We start from the raw sequence: 26,086 nt of genomic DNA, 5'->3' as shown, positions 1-26,086 counted from the left end.
CGAAGTAACTCAGGTCAAGCTGTCCATGTCGCTTGGCCATGATGCTGAAATCACCTGCACCTGTGCTGCTATGTCGCTGACTGATGTGACGTCAATTTAAAACAAATCGTCGTGTCATTATGTGCACGTTCCCCTCGTCCACAGTATTTTACCCTATTCAATATTCGCAAAAACTAAATGTTGAAATAGTGGTAAATTACCACTGGTAATATTTACACATTCATTGATAAAATAACAGGATGGGAAGGGTGTCAGCATTTGACTGGAGTTGTTCTGGTTTTTGGACATTAGGGGTCACTATTGCTATCTTTGTTTTAATCATTGTTTTCACCTGTGCCTCATTTGCCCTGTGTGTATTTAAACTCCTAGTTTCCTTTATTTCTTTGCTCTGTGTTTGTATGTGTGTGTACCCATTTCCAGTTTACCTATCTGTTGGATTTTAGCCATTGTCCTTGAGCTGGATTAACCTTTTGGATTTCCTTTTTGGTAAACTTTTTGCCTTGTGGAATTACTATTTTTGCCTTGTGGAATTACTACCTTTTGCCTCGTGGAATTACTATTTTTTTTCTTTGGGATTTTTCCTTTTTGTTAAACTGAACTACAAGACTTATGGTGTCTGCCTTACCTTCTGGGTTCAACCTCCCTCTATTGGTTAAGTGACCGTCTCTCACACCAGAAACCTGAGTTTGAGCCTGGGTCCTGACAAAGCGGGGATGGCTGTTTTAGAAGGGGGATGATTTTGATCATCTTTAATTCAAAGTAGGATGCCATCCCCCCTCAACTCGAGTACTGACTGTATGTAATATGACTATATGGTCACTGAACGAATCAGCGAACGAGTCATTTTGGTGAATGAACTGAAAAAGAACGAATCACTCAAATGAATCAAAATTCCAATCACTTGTGTACAGGAACATTCACTAGAACCACTCTAGTTAAAGCCTCTTAAATTGGGTGTTGTATGTAACATGTCATTGCGTAACATGTATACGTGTCCGTCTCGCTAATGCCTTCGCATTGTGTGCATTCCGGCCCAAGCGTCCATTCCGGTCCCATATATTAGCGGCCCACCGGGAAAAGTTCAGATACTCCAGATGGCCGGACCGCCCCTGCATGTGTGTGCAGCTCTTTGCAGGAACATTAACGGTTATTTTGTTTTACCTCACTGCCTGACATATTACTTTAGCGGTTTATTTATATTTTCTTGTACTTTACAGATGTGAGAGCAAACTTATATTTTAGTGATTTTCGATTGATGTGGCCCGTTTAAATGAACGGACCATAATGTTTGTGAGAGTAACTGATTAAGCTTTTGATTTTGTATCTAAAAAAAAATAATCCTGCTAAATTTATGTGGTAAGACAAGAGGTAGAGGTACGTTTAGAAGGTAATCACTATGTCCCAACAATGTCTAATGTAATGTCTTCACAAAAATATGGGGATCACAAAGTTATGTCGCTGGAACGAATATGATCCGTGCCAAATATGTCCTCACAATTTAACTGTGTAGACCTTTCACAAGGAAAACCTGTTTACTTTTGGTTTTAAAAGCCACCACTTAAGGTTCAAACACAATTTGATTGAATCACTGTAATCAATATTACACTGCAGAAGTCACATGTCTGTGCATCATTAGTTGTGAGCGGGAATAACTGACCTTGGAATGTTGTGACTAGCCAATCAGAATCAAGTATTCCAGAGCGTCATGTTATAAATGTTCTCCCATATTATGATGAACTGATGTGATTTCTGCATGTGTGCTCTTACCGTTGTTCTGTGTTGAAGATGGCAAACATGTGCTTGCTTGACATGAAGCTTTTCTCTACGTCTCGTACCTTGAGGTTGTCCAATGGCAGCATGTACTTCTTCTCTTTCTCCTGTGTGATCCAAAAGACACACAAGTATTACAAAACAAAATCCAGTGGTCATTTTGACTTTTTATTTAGTTTTAGTCATAGTCTTTTGACGAAAATGCAAATTAGTTTTAGTCATATTTTAGTCATCCCCATCATTTTAGTTTTAGTCTAATTTTTGTTGTCGAAATATTAAAATTAATTAAGTTGACTAAATCTACATTATATTTAGTCTACTAAAATTGAACTGCTTTAACTAATTTACTGTTCCATACAAAGATTTAACTGTTCAGTAACTACTGGATTTGCATTGTTGCAACACAGAGAATATTAGATTATGAACGACATGTACCAGTTCAATCAGTCTCATTTTGACTCCTTCAGTGAAGGGCGTATTCATTCAGTACATTCAACCAATGAAACCCTCTGACAGAGCTCAAACGCTATGGGCTCACGTCAATGACGACATTAGGGTCCCTATAAGACTCGCCACATACTGAACCCTGTTTGCAACGTGTACAAAGCGGACATGGGCATTCAACGCGTGCCTTCAAATGACTGCTTCAGGCTGGTCACAACCTTCCAGCTCGAGGGTAAGGAGCCCTTCACATGCATAACTTACTAACTTTTTGGTTGAGAAGTAATGCCTAGTTACCTACCTCAGCCTAGAAGCTGGGGAGTGCTTAATCTGATGTAGGAGCACTACGGAACCACATCCCGTAGTAGGAAGGTATCCTGTGGTAATAAAACCTATGGGCACACCAGTGGGTAGCAACACATATGGAAGACACTAAGAGGAACCCTATCATCGAGGGTGGCACCCGCCAAGGGGAAAACACAGAGTTTACCATTTGGGAAACTTGAACAGTGGAAAAAATGTGTACGGGGCTGCTAAATTCTTGGCCCAATTTTGTTTTCATTACACATGTTTCCCCTGGGTTTTATTTTCCGTAAGCATGGTGTTTCTTTTCACTGCTACGCAAACGACACACGTGTTTATTTACCTTTGAGGAAGCATAAGGGTTCTCTTGATTCATTATTGTGTCTAGAAGTTAAGTCTAGTAAGTTTAGTTTAGGCTGAGGTGCACAACTGACGATGTGTCACATTGATAGGCAGAGGTGGGTAATAACGCGCTACATTTACTTCGTTATATTTGCTTGAGTAACATTTTGGAAAATATGTACTTTTTAAGTAAAATTAAAAGTGTGTACTTTTACTCTTACTTGAGTAAATTTATAATAAATAATCTGTACGTTTACTTCGTTACATAACTTACATTGCGTGACGTTCCTTCGTTCCTTCATTTTAAAATATGCTTTTTAAAACGCGTTGTTTATTTCAAGGTTGTCGTCTCTTTTTATGGGCATTCCCGAGTGATTGATTCTTTTGAGTCGATTCTTTTGAAAGCATTAATTGAACAATGGGCAAAACCATTTGAATAGGCTAATGAATCAGTTCAAATGATTTGTTCAGTTCGCAGCACGATCTGAATCATCTGAAGCAGGATTACTCACTCCTCGTAGTGCGAAACTTAAGAACACGCAGAACACAAAGAGCGTTGGATGAAGTGGATATTAATCTATATCTATACAATCAAAACAGCAAATGTTTCACATTGTTTGCCAACAATGATAAATGCCCGCCATATGCGCGCACCTGCGCTGTCATGGCTCTGCTTCATTTAGTCATGTTTTTCTTGGTCCTGTAGCAGAGCCATGGCAAAGCCTTTGGTTATGTGTGGAGAGAAACATATTATTGTCCTTTTGACAATAATATACATTCTCTCCAGTGTCTCGTCATTGGCCCCGCCCCTCTCGTTTCTTGTATTGCTTTCCTCTCGTGTCTTATGTTCCACACCTGCCCTCGCTCGTTATCCCTCGTTTGTCTTTCCTATATATACCCTCATGTTTCTTTGTCCTGTGCTTGTGGATTGTACTGTGTTCGTTCCATGTGTGTCTTGTACGTGCTGTGCTTACCCAGTCTCGTGTCTTGTTCCTGATCCTGTTCCCCGTCTAGTGTTTGTATTTGTTATTATATTATTCTTTTTTTTTTTACCTTGTTTTGTCTTGCCCCCTCGTGGGAAGTTTTTGTTTGTTGTATTAGCCTCAGTTTAGTTTTCTCCCCATTGTGGGTGTTTTGGTTTCTGTTTTTGTTCAAAATAAAATCTTGTTTGTTAACCCCCGTCATTGCCTGCCTGCAATTGGGTTCTCTTTCACGCCAGCTCGTGACACGCGCGACCTGTTCGTCAGACACCGCAACATGCGTTACCTGTCAGACAGAGACGTGGGCTTGCAGAAATATACATTTGAAGAACAGAAGGAAGAAAACTTGTTGATGGGCGTGTGGTTCACTGTTTACTGTTTGTTTACAAGTAAGAGCGTTTCACAACACACACGTGACACAACACGAGAAAACATGAGCTTTGTTCAAAAATGTGTATTTCATTTAAGAGAGCACTGCAGATGTTCTAGATCATCTTAGTAAATGCTCTGAGTTTAGTTAATGCTTTAGTTTGACATGGTCTATTATTCTAAATAAGTTGTGTAAACTACATTGACATCAGGACTAGATGAAATTTACAGAAATGCTTGTCTCTTCTGTGTTTGTCTATTCTTTAGTCTCTCTAGTATATTGCAAAGATATCTGCTTAAGATAATTAAAAATATTGATTAAAATGTAATATTAAAATATTGGCGTTAATATTAATTTTATGTAGTAGGCCTATAGAATCAGATACAAAGTAACTAAGTAACTAACTACTTGATTAGTTTTTTCATTGCATTCTTTTTTACTTTTACTCAAGTTATTTTTAAAATAGTGACTTTTACTTTTACTTGAGTAACAATTTCTCTAGTTACTTGTACTTTTACTTGAGTAAAGATTTTGGCTACTCTACCCACCTCTGTCGATGGGAACCATACAAAGGGCATTATCAGCAGCACCTCACCAAAAGGCATCTTTCACTCAGGATAATGTGATGAAATTGGGATTTCTATAATCATTTATCCCCCAAACACACAGGATGCCTACCCGACGAACCAGTGAAACATCAGACCTCCTTGTCATGGCTCTGCTTCATTTAGTCATGTTTTTCTTGGTCCTGTAGCAGAGCCATGACAAAGTCTTTGGTTATGTGTGGAGAGAAACATATTATTGTCCTTTTGACAATAATATGCGTTCTCTCCTGTGTCTCGTCATTGGCCCCGCCCCTCTCGTTTCCTGTATTGTCTCCCTGCCGTGTCTTATGTTTCACACCTGCCCTTGTTCGTTGTCCTTCGTTTGTCTTATCTATAAATGCCCTCATGTTTCTTTGTGCTGTGCTCGTGTATTTCGTTCGATTTGTGCGTGCTATGCCTTGTGCTGTATTCAGTTCGTCTTGTCGCTCGTCCTATGTTTCCAGTATTGCCTGTTCTTGTCGTGTTGGTTCTTCGTCTCAGTAAGTGTTTAGTTAAGTTTAGTTCGTCAAGTGTTTTATTCAGTTTAATGTCAGTTAGTCCTCGTTCTGTTCTTGTTTATGGTTTGCTTGTTCCTGTATTTTGCCCCATCGTGGGTCTTTGTTTTGCATTCACGCCTGCCTGCAATTGGGTTCTTCGTCACGCCAGTTCGTGACAGAATACACGAGCCCGAAATGAACCCAGCAGGCAGCACCTCGGCCTCTACCAGGCGGGAGTTGGCCGATTGGTGGCAGACAACGTCAACCCTGATCCAGAAGGGTGACGGCCCGATTCCACCCCAGGGCAATCAACCTCTGGCGGAGTATGCCCGGTCCAATACAATGCAACCGGCGCCCAGTCCGGTGCAGCCGGCGTCCCAGCCGGTGGTCCAGCCGGAGTCCAGTCCGGTGGTCCAGCCGGCGTCCAGTCCAGTGATCCAGCCGGCGTCCAGTCCGGTGATCCAGCCGGTGATCCAGCCGGTACAGCAGCCGGCCTTCCAGCCGGCGTCAAGCCCTGTCCAGCCGGCCTTCCAGCCGGTCCCCAGTCCGGCAGCCAAGCCAGCCCCTGGGAAACTCCCAGGGTCAAAGACTGTCCCCCCCAGGACTTCCCCTAAGTCCCCCAGGGCCCCTTCAACTGTGCTGAAATAGTGGGATTATAACACCTACTCCTATTAACCGAATCTGCATCTTTATTCTTGGATGTCACAGAATTATCTGAATCTAAATGACAGCAAAATTGAAGTAATCTGGTTTGGCGCCACTGATACCCAAAGTTCCTTTGACTTTGACTGTGAACTAACTCTGTTTTGTAAATCAGTGGTGAAGAACCTTGGTGTCAATTTTGATGGCCCATAGATCAACTCTGTGGTTAATCCTGCTTCTTCCATTTAAAATCAATAGCTAAGGTAAAACCGTTCTTTTTCTCCAATGACCTTGAAAAGATTACCCATTCTTTTATTTTTGCAAGATTAGACTGTAGTAAATCTCTGTATACGGGTGTAAGTCAAGCATAGTTAAACTGTCTCCAACTTGTTCAAAATACTGCTGCTAGACTTTTAACTGGTACCAGAAAAATGGAGCCTATAACACAGATTTTAATCTCACTTCACTGGCTGCTGGTGCAATACAGAATTCATCTGAAATTGTTGATTCTGGTTTTCAAAGCTCTTCACAATCTAGCTCCGCCTCATTTAATAGATCTTCTACATGAACATGTACATGTCCGTCTCTCACTCTCCCCGCCAAACTGGAAGAAGAGGAGGCACAGGTTTGCTTATCAACAATAATTGGAAATATTCCAGACAATCTTCCCTATGCAACAACTATTAATTTGAATACCACGTTGTTAATATCACTTCTCCCACGCAGCTCAGCGTTGTTACAGTTTACCGCCACCCAGGTCCTCTTCACAACTTCATTGAAGAGTTAGATGTGCTGCTCTCATCATTCCCGGAGGATGGCGTCCCTCTTGTAGTCTTTGGGGATTTCAACATCCACCTGGAGAAACCCTATTCTTCTGACTTCCACACCCTCACCGCCTCGTCCTGTCTAGATAACCTTTGTCCTCTGTCCTCCAGACCAGCTCGTGCCACCCCCTCCTGTCCTTGGCTGTCTGACATCCTCCGTGAAAAACGGAGTACACTAAGGGCTTCAGAAAGACCAAGAATCCTGCTGACCTAATGGACTACCAGTCACTATTCTCCTCTTTCTCTGCTAGTGTTACCACAGCTAAAACGTCTTTCTATACCACCAAGGTGAGCAATGCAACTAACACTCGACAGATTTTCAAGACATTTAACTCTCTTCTTTGCCCCCCTCCTCCCCCGCCCACTTCATCTTTGACTGCGGAGGACTTTGCTGTATTTTTCAATGAGAAAACATTAACATCAGCAAACAATTCTCAACACCTCAGACCTTGGTACACACTACCCTCCTTCAAACACTGAACTCTCCTCTTTCGCCCCACTGACTGACACTGAAGTCACCAGACTTCTCTCCAGTCATCCCACCACCTGTCCCCTTGACCCAATCCCCTCCCATCTCCTTCAGGCCATATCCAACACACTCACACCTGCACTCACACACCTCATCAACACCTCCCCTGCTCACCGGCACTTTTCCATCCACATTCAAACAGGCCCAGGTCACGCCTCTACTTAAGAAACCCACATTGCCCAAGAAACCCAAGAAACCCCTCTACTTCCGACAGTAACAGACCTGTCTCTCTCCTCCCATTTATTGCAAAAACACTTGAAAGGGCAGTTTTTCAACCAGGTGTCTTCCTATCTATCCCAGAATAAACTACTGGATGAAAAGCAGTCTGGCTTCAAAACAAACCACTCCACTAAGACTGCACTGCTATCAGTCACAGAAGCACTGCGGCTAGCCAAGGCGGAATCTAAATCCTTGGTCCTGATTCTGCTAGACCTATCTGCAGCGTTTGACACTGTCAATCACCAGATACTGCTAGCAACCCTGTCATCTCTAGGAATATCAGGCTCTCCTCTCCGCTGGTTCAAATCCTACCTCTCCGGCAGTTCCTTCAGGGTGTCATGGAGGGGCTCGCTGTCCACTGCTCACCACATGATCACTGGGATCCCTCAAGGATCGGTGCTTCTAGGCCCCATCAAGAACCCTGCGTTCAACTAGGGCTGTCACGATTATTAAATAATCGTCTCATCGCGATTGTTTGACCTCATCGCGATGGTTTCAGATCATCGCAATTATTGCACATCTCTATAGAAGACACTAGGGGGAGCTGTAGTGCATCTGCATATTGCATATTTTAGTGTATATATTGTTACTAAAGCATGTTAATACTTGTCAAATGTACCACCACAACACAATCACTTAAAAAAAAAAAACATATACAACTGCAGTACAATTTAATATTTAAGCAAATCTCAGTGTGAAAACCAGTCTACCAACATTTCATTAACACACAAGTAAAATTTTATTGTAGTCTTGCAAGTTAGAAAAAAACAGACTAGAAGCTTTTCTATGACTGATAAATACTATAAATACTTAATGGTGGCTTCAATTCACACCTGATCAATTTACTTAATTTACAAGTATTTGGTGGTTGTATCATTGACAGGTAAAAGCCTAAACCTTAAATATATGATGACCCAATTTTTTCCTATGTATTTCCAAGAAAAAAACATAGTCTTGTATTCAGAACAATATGGTCGCTTCAATCGCTGAATCAAAAATCTATGAGAATTAAATGTCAAAGCTCAAAAACAGACAGTTAATCGTCAAAGCCCTAAAACAGACAATTAATCGTCATAATCGCAATGATTTATCAGACAATTAATCGTCAATCACATTTCATAATCGTGACAGCCCTACGTTCAACAAACCATCGGCGTCTTGTATTGCCTTCTCATAAGTAAATCGCTGTCCTGCTCATTCTCCTACACAACTCCTTCCTGGTGGAACATTCTTCCTAACACAGTCCGGTCAATCACATCTCTCACAACATTCAAAAAACACCTTAAAACCCATCTCTTCTGTTAATACTTTACAGAAAAAGAGAAAAAAACACTAACCCTCTCTCTTTCTCTCAACAGGTGGTGGTCTAGCTTTTGTTGAAACTAGTAACTTTGTACTAGTACCTATTGTATTATTGCTCCTTTATGACATATTGCTTATTGCTCCCTGAACTCTCTGTAAGTCGCTTTGGATAAAAGTGTCTGCTAAATGACTAAATGTAAAATGTAAATGTAATGTACATAAACTTCTTAGATCTCTCAGATCACTCAATCAGATGATCTTGGACATTTCGAGGACTAGATTAAAGTCAAGTTGCGATCGGGCCTTTGCAGTTAACGCCCCTAAGCTTTTTAACAACTTGCCATCTCAGGCCCCATCCTTACGCTTTTTTAAGGAACACGTGAAACTGCAGTCGGATGCTTATTTTAATGGTTGTGTGTGAGAATGTGAGCACATTGGTCAACTTTACGTTGTGTTTAATTGTGCTATATAAATTAATAAAACTAATAAAACTAAAAGCATGTCAAATTCGTCAGGCAAATGACACCACACCGCATCTGTATTATAAACTGTGAAAAAACTCTCACTCATCTTTAAAATCAAAGAAAAGCGCGTCATGGAGCAATGTAGTTTTGATGCGCTCATAATACAGCATCAAATTTGACAAGTAAACGAGAAAGAGCAGTAGCAGTAAAATGCATGAAAGTGAGCGCATTACTAGAATTCACTGTTTGCTGTGACAGATATTAATGAGCCTGAGGACGAACAATTGCACATTCAAAACTAAACTAATGATGGAGGAGTTCAGGAAACGTAATTTATCTGTCTATTACTTAGGACTGCGCTGGATCATATCAAATGCTTTTTATATGATGAGCAGAACCAAAACTCCTGTATAAAACTGCAGTTAAATACATAGACAGGCAGCATTCTAAGACTTCTTTAACACATTTACACACATTTGTGTAAAAATGCCAACACATTTAAAACATTAAAAATTTCCATCGAAATCCAAAGACTTTCCCCAAATGTTAGATTCCGTATGGCCCTGCATATGAGTTCCCTATCAAAAGCTATTCTCGATGCTGCGTTTCAAAACACTATGGGAACATTCTTTGTTCGACCGGTTGTGAAGCACGTCTGCCAAATAACCTCGGTGGGTGATGTAATTAATTACACACACCTGAGGTCTATAAATACGCGTGAAACGGACATATCGTCAGGTTCTTTTGTCTTTAAGGACTGCTTTGTGTGTGTGTGTGTGTGTGTGTGTGTGTGTGTGTGTGTGTGTGCGTGTGTGCGTCTATCTGTTGTGGGAAGAAGTCTTCTCTTAGATAGTTGTCTCTTATATATAAAAAATATATTTATCTACTGACTTAATGGCGGAGTCAGAGAAGAGATGGATGCCTCCTTGCGAGAAGCTCCTCTTTGATTATGACTCGCACGAGTTTTGTTTTGAGTGCTTGGGGGCTGTACATGCTGCTCTCGGGCTCGAGGGAGAGTGCGTACATTGCGAGGCTTTTGACATAAAAGTTCTTCACATTTTTTAAACGAGACCGAGCCGCTGCTCCCTCGTTAGCCTCCTGGGGATCGCGTGGCAATGTGGCTGAAGCGCGTGAGATGGGTTCATCCTCTCTCACAAGCTTGCCTCATTGCGAGGTCCTAGTGCCCGCCCCTGAAGCCTGCATCGGCACTTCTTCGGATCGGGCGGAGGACCTGGCCTCTCTTGCACCCCCTCAACCGCCCCTCTCGCAACACTAAAGCATACGAGGATGTACTGGGGGTGGTGACTCATGCAGTCGGAAGATTAAGTCTTGTCTGGCCGCAGGAGCAAGAGGTCCCCAAGCTCTCAAGACTCGATGACTCAATGTTTCTGTCCGGTGGCCCGGGGGAGGGGCATCAGCGATGTTCTCTAACCTTCTTTGGTGACCTCCATGACGAGTTAACTCGTTCATGGAGTAAACCCTACTCGTCCCGTGTCTTTGTGCCCTCGATGTCAATTTATTCGACTATCATGGATGCAAGGACACAGGGCTATATGATGATTCCCCCCGTGGAGGAAATGTTGGCAGGCTATCTCTCCCCTGGGACATCATCATCCTGAAGAAGCCTGTACTCCCCACCAAGCCTTGCAGAGTAATATCTTCATTGGTGGGGAAAGCTTTCCAGGCAACAGGTCAGGCTGGTGCTTCTCTGCACACCATGGCGCTTGTGCAAGCATATCAGGCTGACGTGCTCAATGACCTGAGCACAGGCGGGTCCATTGACGAAGAGGCGTTCTCTGAGCTTCGCCGGGCCACAGATGTATCCCTCCGTGCCACCAAGCAGACGGCCCGTGCTATCGGCCGATCAATGGCTGCTTTGGTCTCCATGGAAAGACATTTGGTGCTCAACCTCATGGGCATCAAGGAGAGGGACTGGGCGTTCCTCCTTGATGCCCCTGTCTCGCCTTTTGATCTATTTGGTGACGCTATCATTACCATTTTCAGTAGATTCCGGGAGACGAAGTGCCATGATGAGGCGTTTGTGAGGTTTCTTCACCGCCATGCTCAGGCGTCGGGATTGTCGGCCACCCAATGCCGACCATCCCCTACCCAGATCCGTTCTGGTCCAGTCTACCTCAGGCATGAGGTTCAGAAGGAGAGCATGGTGAATCGTGCTCCCCCTCGTAGAGATAGGCGAGCATGTCGCCGTGCTTCTTAGGCCGCATCTGGGAGGCCAGATCTGAGGAACATCATCTCCTCGAATAAGAGGTCCTGATCTTTGTGCGCCCAGGACCATGGCGGTGTGCCCTCCCAGGAAAAGGCGCTTAAAATTTCAAGAGCGATTAGAGGCTCCTTCCTGGCACCCTCAGGGGACCCCTGAGCTATCTCCGCCGCCAATGGCATTTCGGGGGCCAGCGGCAGTCCCCAACAAATTGTTACGTGTCCGGTTATCTCCTGCCACGATTCAGGACACCGGACATCTAACGTCTCCTTGACAAGACGAAGTGTCAAAACTAATACCCCTTTCAGAGAAATTGGGAGCGTGGAGATTACTGCCAGATATCTCCCCTTGGGTAGTAAGGACTGTAGGCACTGGCGACAGGATTCAGTTCGCATTTCGTCCTCCGCATTTCAACGGCGTGGTCTCCACTTCCATGAAACCGGAACGAGTGCATTTGTTGACACAGGAATTGCAAGCTTTGCTGGACAAAGGGGCCATAGAACATGTTCCCTTGTCAGACAGAGGAGGCAGGCTATTACAGTTTGTATTTTTTGGTTCACAAAAAAGATGGGGGGTTGCGTCCAATTTTAGATCTTTGCGGGTTGAACCGCTACCTGAGAACATACATGTTCAAATGTTGGCGATCAAGACGACTGTCTCAGAATCGAACAGTGGATTGGTTCATCACAATCGATCTCAAGGATGCATATTTTCACATAGAGATCTTGCCACAACACAGGAAATTCCTGAGGTTCGCTTTCGGGCCCAAGCTTACCAGTATCGGGTTCTTGAATTCGGCCTAGTCTCGTCACGCCACACATGCACAAAATGCATGGATGCAGCTCTGGCTCCTCTGCGACTCCACGGCATCCACATTTTAAATTACATAGATGACTGGCTGATTTTGGCCCAGTCTCAGGAGCTAACGCTTCGACATCGGGATGTCGTCCTAGCTCATCTTGAAACGCCTCAACGCCAAGAAAAGCGTTCTCTCTCCTGCACAGAAAACAACATATGTGGCAGTTGTATGGGACTCAATCACAAGGCAGGCACAGTTGTCCCCCTGCACGGGTCGAATCCATTCAAAACACCCTGAGGAACATCAGGCTAGGCCAGAAAGTTACAAATCATCACTTTCAAATAGTTCTAGGTCTCATGGCGGCTGTGTCCATGGTAATACCATTGGGCCTACTGCATATGAGACCATTTAAGGGGTGGTTCAGAGCCAGGGGATTTCATCCAAGGGCCAATCCCCAGAGGCAAATACGGGTTACGTGCCAGGGGCTTCGTACCCTTTCTATGTGGCTCAGACCTCGGTTTCTGACTTTAGGTCCCACTCTCGGTCCGTGTTGTCATCGCAAGATGCTAACGACAGACACTTCCCTCACGGGTTGGGGTGCGGTCTTAGATGGCCGTCTAGTCCAAAGGATCTGGAGAGGTCATCTTCTCGAATGGCACATCAATTGCCTCGAAATGATGGCCGTATTTCAGGCCCTGAAATACTTCCTGAAATACTTCCTCCTCCACTACCATGTTCTAGTGCAGGTGGACAACACAATGGTAGTCTCTTACATTAATCACCTGGGTGGTCTGCGGTCACGCCTTCTGAACAAGCTTGTGCAGCAGGTTCTGCTCTGTGTGGAGGGCAAGTTCCTGTCCCTCATTTGCATTCCAGGGCATATGAATGTGGGAGCAGACTTGCTGTCCAGACAAGCTGTGAAAAATGGGGAATGGAAACTCCACCCCGAAGTAGTCAACCAAATCTGGAAAAGATTTTACGAAGCTGAGGTGGACCTCTTTGCTTCACAGAAGACAGCACAATGTCCCCTATACTTCTTTATGACTCCTCCTGCTCCCCTAGGTCTGAACGCATTGGTCCATAAGTGGCCCAGACTGCGTCTTTATGCATTTCCGCCGATCACACTGCTCCCGGGAGTCCTGGCCAAGGTCCGTCAACAGGGGTCTCACCTATTATTTATAGCTCCCCATTGGCCGACAAGAGTGTGGTTCTCAGACCAAGCATCTCTCCCCGATGGCTCGCCATGGGCGATTCCAGTCAGGAGAGATCTTTTGTCTCAGGCACAGGTGACAGTGTTTCATCCCCGTCCCGAGGTCTGGAACCTCCATGCCTGGTCCCTGAAGGGGACCAACTAAGAGATGCTGGACTTTCAGCTGATATAGTAGAGACCATTTTAAGCGATAGGGCTCCCTCCACTTGGAAAAGTTATGCCCTCAGATGGCGTGTTTTCGAAAGGTGGTGTGTGACACCATGCAGACCTAGTTCACTGCCAGATTGCCACCGGAGCAAGAAAGGCTTCACTTCCTGTTTCCAGAGCTCCTCAGAAGCTTGACCACGCGCCTCATAGGCCAGGGCAATAGCATCCCTCAACCAATGCCACTGGCGTAAGTCGGAGCAGCTTTTCATATGCTATGGGGGCCGCAACCAACGTGCCCGTATGTCCTTTCAGACAAAGGTTGAAAGCGAGGATATGTCCGTTTCACGTGTATTTATAGACCTCAGGTGCATAGGGTCTATAATTACGTCACCCACTGATGTTATTTAAGCCAATTTCGCCGTGTTTGGCACACGTGCTTCACAACCGGTCGAACAAAGAATGTTCCAATAGCATTTTGAAACGCAGCATCTCGTTCCCGCTTTTTCAGGGAACAGTGTTACAGCCAAGTAACCCGAGACGTTATCTATGGCCCCAGTTACAGTAGGCTACTACAAGAAAAAGTTTTTTACACACTGTTAAAAACTGCTTCACAGTTTTAATGTTTGCTCTCAGATAAATATTATTTTGCTCAGTGCTATAATAAATTAGAGGGAACATTGCTTAGGTGTGTGGGCAGTGTGAGCATTTTTATCGGTTGAGTGTATTGAACGCCCTTTACTGAACGAGTCAATTGAGTCAAAATGAGATTGAATGAACTAGTACATGTCGTTCATGGTCTTGGCCTAATATCCTCTGTGTTGCAATAGTGCATGTCTAATTAGGTCATATTAATGGCTTGGTTTCATTTAATTCTAACTGTTTTGGAAGTTAACATTTGTTAGTCTGTTTTTGTTAATAAATTGTCATTTAAAATCTAATTAATGAACGCTTTATCTTTTGGCTTCAGTCATTGTTGGGATACTCTCAAAGCTGGCAAAATTAACAAATTATATATCGAAATAAATATCGTTATTGATCAATATGGAAAAAAAACGATTGAGTTTACATTTTTGCCATATCACCCAGCCCTAATAGTCCACAATGTATTAGAAAAGTCAAACGGCGTGTGAAGAATGAGTTACTCCACACAGCGCTGTAGATCTGTTCTGTAATGCAGGACCCACTGGAATCAAACACAATCTCACCTCATCATCTTTGAACCAGGACAGACTCTCAGCAGTCAGCACAAACCAGTACTCCTTCGCTCCTCCTTTCATGATGCTGATATTGTTGATGGTCAACCAGCCCTTACGAATCACCTGAACAACACAAACACCACAAAACTCAGTCTCATTAAACCTGAACACAGGACAGCAAGGATGTGAAGGTGTGGATGAATTCTGTAAGCACTAACAGTGATCTGAAGTTCTTCTGCTGTTCACAAACACATACAGTCATTTGCTGTGACATCAAAAAACCTCAAGAGTAATGTGAACCATGACACAATATCCATATCACAGAAACGGGACCGGTTTTACATTGAGTGAAGTGATGTGTGAGGTTAACCCATGCATGGTAATGTCATAAGAGTATCAGACTTTAAGTGCTTTTTTTAGCTTAGCTGTCTAAAATCTCTTAAATTCTTGGCACATTATACATGCAGTGTAGGAATATTAATTATTTTCAGCTGCTATATTAAAGAGCGAACTTTCAATCTGTTCACACCTGATGTTAACATTTATCTCTGCTGATCTGATAATTTATTAGTGTAAGGTATTTAAATGGCAGTACATCATTTTATAAGTCCGATTATAAGTTTCATGCAGCTTTTAACTTTTGAGTATGTGTGTTCCCTGAGGATCACCCCATGATCTTTGTCTTGCTAACACGACGCACTACCAACTGAGCAACAGCAACCATGAACCCAAACCCCAATTAAACACATATAGTTAGCAGTACAGTGTTAGGTATGTACTAGGAATGCATGATAAATTATCGGCCATATCGGTCGATTAATGGTCATTTTAAGTATTATCGTATCAGCCCGATAATAAAATCAGGCAGATATATTATAGCCGATAAATTATGAATCTCTCTTTGGGGTTAAACCACTTCAGCTGTACGTCTTCCAATGTTAAAGAATTATTGGTTATCATTATCGGCCAAAATGTACATATCAGTGCATCCCGAGTGAGTACCCTGCAAGTGCACGTACAGTACAACACAATTTATTCAAACCAGCTGTCAACAAATAAAATGAATGATGTGCAGATATCATTTCAATGACCGAGTGTTGTCAACCTGCCCATTTCAAAGGAAAAACAAACATATTCTCTCCTCACGACACCCTACATGAATATGATTAATGGTTTTAGTTTGGTTATGTGATAATCCAGTGGTTTAGATTGCTTTCGTGATGACTGTTTGTGCTTTATAAATCCTTTATGTACATTTTTTGAAATACAAATGTTTGATTGTGTTCAGCTGACGAAATAATGTGATCTGTTTCTGGGATTGAAGAAAAGGCAAGGGAATTCTCATTTTTAAGTTTGCCTTAAAGGGGTCATTTCATGAAAACCAGACTTTTTCCATGTTTAAGTGCTAAAATCAGGTCTCTGGTGCATCTCTGCAAGCCTGTAAGAAAACGAGCCGTTCAGATTTGGCTCTCTTTCTGACGTAGGTAGCCGTTCTTATTATATTATCACCGCCCCTTTTTCTGAACATGTCCAGCCATGGCGCTGCCGCCGTTTTTGTTTTTCGCGTGTGTGAAGTTCTGGCACCATGGCAAAAGTAAGTAAAGCCTGCTAACTGTTCTGTTGTTGGCTGCACAGACCAACACAGAACACTGCTCTGAGCCTCACGAGACAAGAGAGCAATGGATTTATGTAGTTTTTAATGGAAATCCTCCACACTGAATGTGTCTGTGGTCACTGGGACTTGTTTTTTGCGTCCACTGGGTGGCGCGTTTTCACTTCCATGTGTATTTACTTCGTTTATTTGTTGATTAGTTTAACTTGTTTATTTTCATATTTCAACTATTTTATAATGTTTATTTGATGCATACACTACATTATCGCTTACTTTTGTATGATTTATTTCTTTATTAAAGGGTTTGGGGTTTATTTTCGAGCATTCCCATGATGCTTTTTGGTACATGTCACTTCCTGTTTGACCATTTTGGAGAGAAGAAGATGCGATGATTCTTTACAAGTGTATGACGGTTTTATTAAGACATAAGAAGATTGTGTAAACCACTCTTAACTCGCAAGCAGGCAAAGTGGTAAGTTGATTTATTTTCTGTTTTATGTATAAATTTAATGTCATGTTTTCTATTTAAATGAATGTGTTGTCTGTGTGTATTGTCCACTTAGTTCTACGGTGTTGGTATAGCCGTCGACCCGCCCTCCCCACGCCAGGCACTTGCCCCATTCCCTGCCACCGGTGCGGCGGGGAGGCCTGGGCCGGCCTGTTGGCGTTGCGGGGACCCGGACCATTTCCTGAATCGTTGCCCGCTGATGGAGGTAGGAACCATGATCTGGGTCCTGGACGCCCCACAGGCTGCCCCTGGTCCGGCTGGCTGGTACCAGATACCTGTGAGTATTGGGGGGTACATATCAGGCTCTGGTGGATTCGGGTTGCAACCAGAGCTCTATCCACCAAAGCCTGATTCGGCCCACGGCATTGGATAAAAGTCGCGAGGTTAGGGTTCGGTGTGTGCACGGGGATGTGGTGAACTACCCCCTAATGGTGCTGCCGATAAAATTTCGGGGGAAAAAGCATAGTGTAGAGGTGGCGGTTAATCCTCACCTCCGGCATCCGCTAATTCTGGGTACGAATTGGCCAGCTTTTTCTAAATTATTGGGGGTTCTGTGTGCGGATGTCTCTTGGGGTAGAAAGAAGCGAGGGTTCCGTGCAGACAGGCAGTGCTGAACCGGCTCCGGCTGGTGCTGACTCAGGGGAAATGAGCGGAATTGAGAGGCTAATTCTCTCTGACCGCGATGATTTTCCCCTGGAGCAGGCTCACAATGAGACGCTGAAACACGCTTTCGAGCAAGTCGCGTCCAACGATGGGCAGCCTGTCCAGCCTGCGCGGCCCCTCTCCTACCCATATTTTGCTATTAGGAACAATCGTTATATCGAGTGGCCCAAGACGCTCAAACCAAAGAAAATATAACCCAGCTATTAGTTCCAAAGAGCCGTCGGGAAATGCTTTTCCAGGCGGCTCATAGTAATCCTATGGCAGGACATTTGGGGCAAACTAATAATACACTAAATCGTCTCATGATTCTTTTGGCCGGGCATTCACGACAACGAGCGCAGGTGGTGTGCGTCTTGCTGGGAATGTCAGCTGGTAAACCCACCGGCCAGCCCAAAAGTGCCATTGCGCCCTCTACCGTTGATGCAGGTCCCCTTCGAAAGAATTGGCATGGACCTCATCGGGCCATTAGAGCGATCAGCAAGGGGGCATCGCTTTGCATTAGTCTTTTAGTCTTGGTGGACTATGCAACACAATAACCCAAAGCAGTGCCTCTCTGCAGCATCTTGGCGAAGACTGTTGCGGAGGCCCTGTTTCGTATCATCTCCCGGGTGGGGATCCCCCGAGAGGTCCTCACCGATCAAGGCACGGCGTTCATGTCACGCTACGCTGCGCGAACTATACGAATTATTGGGCATTAAATCGATTCGCACCAGCGTCTTTCACCCACAAACGGACGGGCAGGTGGAACGATTTAATCGCACGTTGAAAACCATGATTCGTAAGTTCGTCCATGAGGACACCAAAAATTGGGATAAGTGGTTGGAACCCCTCTTATTCGCGGTACGAGAGGTCCCCCAAGCCTGCACAGGGTTTTCCACCTTCGAGCTTCTTTATGGGCATCAACCCCGAGGGGTGTTAGACATGCTAAAAGAGACTTTTAGGAGGACGGACCGTCTACGAGTAAAAACGAAATTCAGTATGTCCTGGACCTGAGAGCAAAACTCCATACACTAGAGCGGCTATCTATGGAAAATGTGTTACAGGCCCAGGACAGACAAAGCTGTTTGTATAACCGGGGATCCAACCTACGAAAATTCACCCCGGGAGAGAAAGTGCTTGTATTGCTCCCAACTTCTAGTTCTAAATTACTTGCAAAGTGGCAAGGACCCTTCGAGGTCACACGGCAAGTCGGCAAGCTTGATTATGAGGTCGTTCGGACAGATAGGAGGGACGCACTTCAAATTTACCACCTCAATCTCCTCAAAAAATGGAGTGAGGAGGAGTCAGTGATGCTGGCGATGGCGATGGTGACCGGAGAGGAGGATCTCAGGCCAGAGGCAAATATTAAAACACAATCCCTTGCCCTGACCCCGGGGGGAGATCACCTCTCACCCTCCCAGCTCACTGACCTGGCCCGCCTGCAGGCGGAGTTTGCCGACGTGTTTTCCACCCTCCCTGGCCAAACGAATCTCATACAGCACCACATCGAGACCGAACCTGGGGTAGTGGTACGCAGTAGGCCCTATCGGTTGCCTGAACACAAGAAAAAGGTGGTTCAGGCGGAATTAGAGGCCATGCTGGACTTGGGAGTAATAGAACAATCCAGCAGTGACTGGGCGAGCCCGATAGTTTTAGTACCTAAAACAGACGGCTCGATTCGGTTCTGCTTGGATTATCGCAAGGTTAATGCCTTGTCGAAATTCGACGCGCATCCAATGCCGCGAGTCGACGAATTGCTGGATCGGCTGGGCACCGCTCGTTTTTATTCAACGCTGGATTTAACAAAAGGGTACTGGCAGATCCCCCTATCGCCCGTATCCAAAGAAAAAACAGCCTTCACCACGCCGTTTGGATTACACCAATTCGTGACCCTTCCATTCGGATTGTTTGGTGCTCCGGCCACCTTTCAGCGCCTCATAGACCGTATCGTCCGGCCTCATGCGACATATCTCGCTGCTTATCTTGACGATATCATTATCTATAGCAACGACTGGCAGCTGCATATGGAGCATCTGAGAGCGGTCCTGAGGTCGCTGAGGGAGGCAGGGCTCACGGCCAATCCGAAGAAGTGTGCAATTGGGCGGGTGGAGGTCAGGTATCTGGGCTTCCATTTAGGTCACGGACAGGTGTGTCCCCAAATTAATAAGACTGCAGCGATTGCAACCTGCCCGAGACCTAAGACCAAAAAGGAGGTGAGACAGTTCCTGGGGCTAGCGGGGTATTATTGGAGGTTTGTACCTAAATATTCGGAGCTCACCAGCCCGCTGACTGATCTCACTAAAAAGGAAGCGCCAGATCCGGTCCAGTGGACGGAGCGGTGCCAGCAGGCCTTTACCCAAGTGCCCAAGCACCCCAACTGATGGTTCTACACAATTGCTGTATGTGAAAATGCATTGAAGGGAATGATGGTACTACCAGACCGCTAGAGGGCACTATGTGAGTGCGGTGTGTTGCTATAAGTCTGCTGCTTTGCACGCCACACCACAGCAAGACCGGAGCTGATCACACGCACATCTTTGTCTGTCTTTATTTCATCATTCTACAGGTTAGTCGAGTGTTTTAACATTTCAATCTAAATGGATGTTGAAAGAATACGTTAAATTGAGTACTTTTGATAAAGTTTAACGTGTTTAATCCTTAAATGAAACCGCAACGTTTACCTATAGAATGAATGCTACGTATGTTGGTTGAAGGTGAAAATGTTTGAATAGGTTTCTTATACGAGTTAATATAATGTTTAATCTACTTTGAGATGCTTGTGAAAGGTCTTTAAAGGGAAAAACATATAGAAATGTTGGGTTTGACCACATGTGATATTGTGAGTTGATTTGAACTGTGAATACAACATAGAAAGTCATGTAACATTGAATAGTCTTTCTGAAGATGCAAATGAGTAATAGAATGATTGATTAATGAACAGATTTTCATGAATGCATTTTGTAAAAGCAAGAAAGAGATTTAACCAATGAAGATTTGAATATAGAAAGTGGTTTATTAAGATATGGTGTATTTTTGAACAATTGTGTTTGTATTACTGTGGATGTTTTGAGGAAATATAAACGGCAAGACCGGAGCTGATCACACGCACATCTTTGTCTGTCTTTATTTCATAATTCTACAGCTTCAGGTTGCTGAACACTTAACTGCTAGCTGATGCAGAAGTACTGTACCTGCCCAAGATCCACTGGTTTAGTTTAAATCACACAACACACTCTGACAAAAGCGCATATATCAATTAAACACAAGAAAGAGTCTTACCTGCAACTCCTGACAGAGCAACACAACAGCACTTCATTTATGGGCTGCTCGCTCGCTCGGAGAAAAGAGAGAGAGAGAGAGAGAGAGAGAGAGAGAGGTGTGTTTGACAACACAAACCCAGAAACTATCAGTGCAACTACCCAATAACACAACACTGACTGTGCTGTGATCCTGACATAACATGAAAAACAATTTTTGTGTCATGACGAAACTGACCTGATTTCCAGCTGAACTCTTCTTGTTTGCCTGACTGCTTCTCTGCTGAGCACTGACACACACACACACACCATATATTTTGTTATTCACGCCACACAAATGTGCATCTATTTCCAGTTTGAAATACAAATGTGAGTATAATGACGTCTCTCATTGTTGGACTTACTTTGCGAAGCCGATGAAATCCTCGTGGTTTGTGTTGATGTATGCCAGCTGAACATCAATAAGCAACAAAACCTGCAGAAATGTACAAACTCATCTGTGTTACACACTCTGTATAGAAGTGTTGTTTTGGTGTACATGTTGTTGTACCTGTTCTTTAGCACAGCTCTCTCTGTCACGTATATAAGACGTCACAATCCGCTCGGTTTCCTCTTGCAGTCGAGGGAAAGAATCCAGCTGAGAATCAAATGAAAAAACCTTATTCATTCATCAGCGATGACTTGTGTATGAGTACAGGATACAGGACAGCTCAGGTATCATGTCATTGATATGTCATGCTTGCAGATCATCAGAGTGTTGATGTTTGTGGACTGCACCTTATTGGAGCACTGACGGACGGTGTTGATCAGCTCTTGAACCACCAGATCAATACATTTAATGCACGGCTCCTTTAACTTCACCACCTGTTTCTTCACGATAGCCTCAAAGGCCATGTCAGGTGTAAACAAACCCGTCCTGCAGCACAAACACATTCATAAACGCTCATCATCCCTGACTTTACATGAAGTAGTTTCAGGACAAGCCTAAACATTCAGTCCTGTCAGTCATTAAGAGACGCATTCAGAGGCATCAACATAAACAAACGTCATGTGGCCCAAACTTAACTTCTGGTAGACCTCCGCAAAGAATCAATAACTGTTGAGTAGTTTTCATTGAATTTAATACAATTGATATACAATTATGGGGCGGTTTCCCAGACAGGGATTTGCTTAAGCCAGTACTAGGCCTTAGTTCAATTGGTATATTTAAGTTGTTTTAAAAAAAACATACCTTACAAAAAACATTACTGGTGTGCATATCGAGACAAGACAATGGCAATGATCTTTTTTGAGATATGTCAGTGTCAAGACAATTCAATTCAATTTTATTTATATAGCGCTTTTCACAATGTGCATTGTTCCAAAGCAGCTTTACAGGAGCAAATAAGAAAAACACAGAAAGGTAAAACACAGCACAGTGCATGGTGTTTATAGACCAAGCAAGATCATTATAATAAATAATATCTAATAAATAAATGAATGAATAAATAAATAAAGGCTCCCATCAGGGAACTGAGGCTACATCCGTAACCAAGACGATAAAATAAATTGTTATATTACAAGCAAACACAAACTGGAAGTTAACTTGGGGTCATGAACGCATGTCCAATGAAACCCTGTGAAAAGCGTCAGTTCCTACTTGGCTTCCTCTGTGCAGTTCTATTACAAGGAGGGGTTAAGTTTGGAGCTTGATCCCTTCGAGGACAGCAAGCCATGTTTGTTTACCATGAACAGACTGAGTAGGCAAACAAACTTGTAAATGACCTTACACATGACATCTGACGTAAAACATCAGTTCACTCTGGACCAAACATGTAAAGAACGGATTTAAGACACCTGCTATCTACACAGCCGCCACATGTGATCAATTGCTGCAGTTCTATTGGCTACTATTAAGTGCATGAAGTAGAGTCTCATCATCTAATGGGGTGGAGAACCGAAGGTCAGTAAAATAATATATGAGAAGTCATTTCTGTTTTCATTTAAACATGATTGCAGATTAATGAGGCAGAATGAGCGATCACCTGTTCACATTTCAGATAACCGTGACGCAATCATACTGGAACTGAAAATAACAGCAATATAATGCAAATGGAAACAGTTCCTCGTGTTACACGTGTGTCATATGAATGTCTCACCTGATACCGTGAATGTTCTTGATGGCGTAGCTGATTTCACGCCGCATTTCTTTCTCATTGCACTCCATCTGTACGACAGAGACGTTCAGAATCATTAAACACATTTACAACAAACAAGAAAGCCACTGAAACATTATTATCAAGATTGAGAGGTGTTAAGGTGAATAGAAGTAGGTGAGTTGAGTTGCCTTGACCAGCTCGAAGGGAAAGCGCTCGTGGAAGATGCGGTTAATCTTGGCTCCGCCCGACAGCTCCACAGTGTCCACCTGATCACCAGAACCTTCAATGCGCTTCTCAAAATCTACAGAGAACTGTTGGACCATCCTGACAGAAACAAACATCATCAGCATCCGTTACTTCATTTACACAAAACTGCAGGCTGTATTGTAGGCCCCAATGTAATCCATTTTTCCCCAAATTCCTTTTTATTTTTCACGAATTCTGTTTTTATTCGTAAAGGTTCGCAATATAATGCATCATCAAAATCTAATCATACCATCACAGCAACTGTCCAGAAGAAACACAGCAATCATTCCATCATCTATTGAAATCCTTTGACTCCCGCAGCTGTCTCCAGCGTGGAAAAGCAACAACGATTTTAATTTTGCTTTCACCTCTTTGTGTCATGATTCTGCCTCATCGTGTCATGTCTTTTTTGATCTAGTGGCAGGATTATGACAGAGCCTCATGTTTTGGGTGGAGAGAGACATGTTATTGTTGGTTCTGACATAACATGCGCTCTCTCTGGTCTAGTCTTTGTCCTCGCCTTCTCGTTTCCTCCATATTGATTGTTAATTATATCATGTCCTACATCTGTTCTCCTCTTGATTTGATTCCTTATTTAATGCCCCTGTGTTTTCTGTCTTGTGCTGGTTCATTTTGATTCGTGTGGTTGAGTTCCTGTGTCTAGTTCAGTTTAGTCTAGTCTAGTTATTTGTAATTAATGTCAAATGTTGTCTCTAGTCTAGTTTAGTGTAGTTAGTCCGTGTTCCTATTATCCGTCATGTTTTTACCTTTGTTCTTTGTATTTTACCCCCTCGTGGGTTTTTGTTTTGTCTTATTTATTAAAGAAGTCTTATGATAACCCCTTACCTGCTGTCTGCGCCTGGGTCCTCTGTCCCCTCACACCCCGATCGTGACACTTTGCTGGACAAGACTTTTTTTACTCATTGCAGTTTCTACTGTCTTTCTTTTTGTGTCTGTAAAATAATCTGTATAAATAATCCTTCCTCAAGAGAGACTGGGGAGTAACCTCTCCCCCCCTCCACACTGGGAGTGTATGTAGCCGCTACGGCCGCTCATCACGACCCAGTTGCAGGGAAGCCTCTGGGGCAGCACGACCTGGTCATTAGGTTCCTAAGGGGCGCGAGAAGGCGACCGCCTCATCCGCGCACCGTACCTTCTTGTGACCTAAGTGGCGGACCTCAAGAGGCCCCCCCTTCGAGCTCCTCGGAGCTGCCGCTCTTTCTCACCTCTCGATAAAGACGGCTCTCCTGATGGCGCTCACCTCCAAGAGGGTAGGGGACCTGCAAGCACCCTCCGTGTCCACAGATTGCCTAGAACTCGGGCCCGGGGTTCTCACGTTATCCTGAGACCCCGTCCCGGCTACGTGCCCAAAGTTCCCACCACTCTCCCGAGAGACCAGGTGGTGAACCTGCAGGCGCTCCCCACCGGGGAGGAAGACCCAACCCCATCCATGTTGTGTCCAGTACGCGCAATGCGCCTCTACTTGGACCACACGCAGAAGCTTCAGAAGCTCTGAGCAGCTCTTTGTCTGTTTTGGAGGTCAGCAGAAGGTAGGGCTGTCTAAAAACAGAGGCTGGCGCACTGGATCGTGGATGCCGTCGTTAGGGCATACCGATCTCAAATCGCCCCTGCCCTTTGGGAGTGAGGCACACTCCTCATGGGCACTGGCTCAGGGCGCCTCTCTGGCAGACATCTGCAGAGCTGCGGGTTGGGCTATGCCCAACAACTCCGTGAGGTTCTAATACCTACGCGCGGAACCGGTGTCAGCCCGCGTCCTGCAGGGCAACGTGTAGGACCGGCAGCCGGTAGGGCGTACGCCTGCGAAAGCCCTTCCCCCTTCCTCTAGGGGGATCAGCGGCTATTACGCCTCCCTTCTTTACCCACTGGGTAAAGAACAGGCATTCCATCCATCACTAAGCACCTTCCTCGGGGCAGGCTGGGCAGAGCAGCCCTGCCCCTTAGGCCGGGGAACAGTTGAGTTATCTGCCACATAGCTCTAACCGGACCTAGTGCTCCAGACGAAGTAACCCCCCCTCCGTGGGCTGTTCCGTCTGATGTATCCTCATGAATGGTTTCCACCTCGGCAACACATGACCTCCCTAGGTGGACTCCCACCTTGCGGTTAACTCCTTAGTCCGCACATTTTCCCATGAGTTCTCCCCTGTTGGCGAGACCATGTGGTGTCTCCACTACTCCTTAGGTAGTGGTCTCTGCAGCGTTTTTTCCCCAGGGGGGAATAATGCTTACCCAGTGGCCCTTACGGTGCCGGGCGGCTTCTCGCTGTTAGAGAATTAGGCCAGTGGCAGGGGCTTCCCAACTTTTTGAAAAAGCTCTGGGACCCCCTACCTCTCCACTGGATGGTTACAATTTCGGCTAGCGCTCATGTCTGACTCGCCCAGGCCAGTCAGCATCGCTCCGCTAGAGATTGTGACGCAGCTCAGCGCTGTGGCGTTTTCCATAGGAACCCCAATCTGTCAGTTCGACACAACGTCGAGAGACCGACAGAAAGGGAACGTCTTGGTTACGGATGTAACCTCAGTTCCCTGATGGAGGGAACGAGACGTTGTGTCCTTTATGCCACAATGCTGGCCGCCCACCCCAGCGGTCGGGGGGATGCTTCAGGCTCCTCAGACCAAAAGGTGAATGAATGAGCACGCCGGTTTCCCTCTTATACCCGGACATCCGGGGAGGAGTCCGGCATGCAAATTTCATTCGCACCCCGATCGTGACACTTTGCTGGACAAGACTTTTTTTACTCTTTGCAGTTTCTACTGTCTTTCTTTTTGTGTCTGCAAAATAATCTGTAAAATTCTCCAACTATGTTAATATGAAACAGTACCTTA

The 26,086-nt window shown here is 44.5% G+C and overlaps 1 protein-coding gene across 1 annotated transcript in view; it reads right to left on the bottom strand.

Annotated features, from left to right (window-relative positions):
* Positions 1–26,086, bottom strand: part of dnm3b (dynamin 3b) — a 60,485-nt gene that overhangs the window by 8,756 nt on the left and 25,643 nt on the right. Inside the window, exons 9-16 of the mRNA XM_057334781.1 lie at positions 23,186–23,321; positions 22,998–23,065; positions 21,637–21,775; positions 21,410–21,496; positions 21,264–21,334; positions 21,098–21,149; positions 14,850–14,963; positions 1,768–1,877 (exon numbers count right to left, since the gene is read on the bottom strand). Coding sequence (XP_057190764.1) covers positions 1,768–1,877; positions 14,850–14,963; positions 21,098–21,149; positions 21,264–21,334; positions 21,410–21,496; positions 21,637–21,775; positions 22,998–23,065; positions 23,186–23,321 — 777 coding nt within the window. The remainder of the gene's footprint in view (positions 1–1,767; positions 1,878–14,849; positions 14,964–21,097; positions 21,150–21,263; positions 21,335–21,409; positions 21,497–21,636; positions 21,776–22,997; positions 23,066–23,185; positions 23,322–26,086) is intronic.

This window comes from Triplophysa rosa, linkage group LG5 (genome assembly GCF_024868665.1).
Source record: "Triplophysa rosa linkage group LG5, Trosa_1v2, whole genome shotgun sequence".
Lineage (NCBI taxonomy): Eukaryota > Metazoa > Chordata > Actinopteri > Cypriniformes > Nemacheilidae > Triplophysa > Triplophysa rosa.
This window is presented reverse-complemented; position numbering and strand designations above follow the sequence as displayed.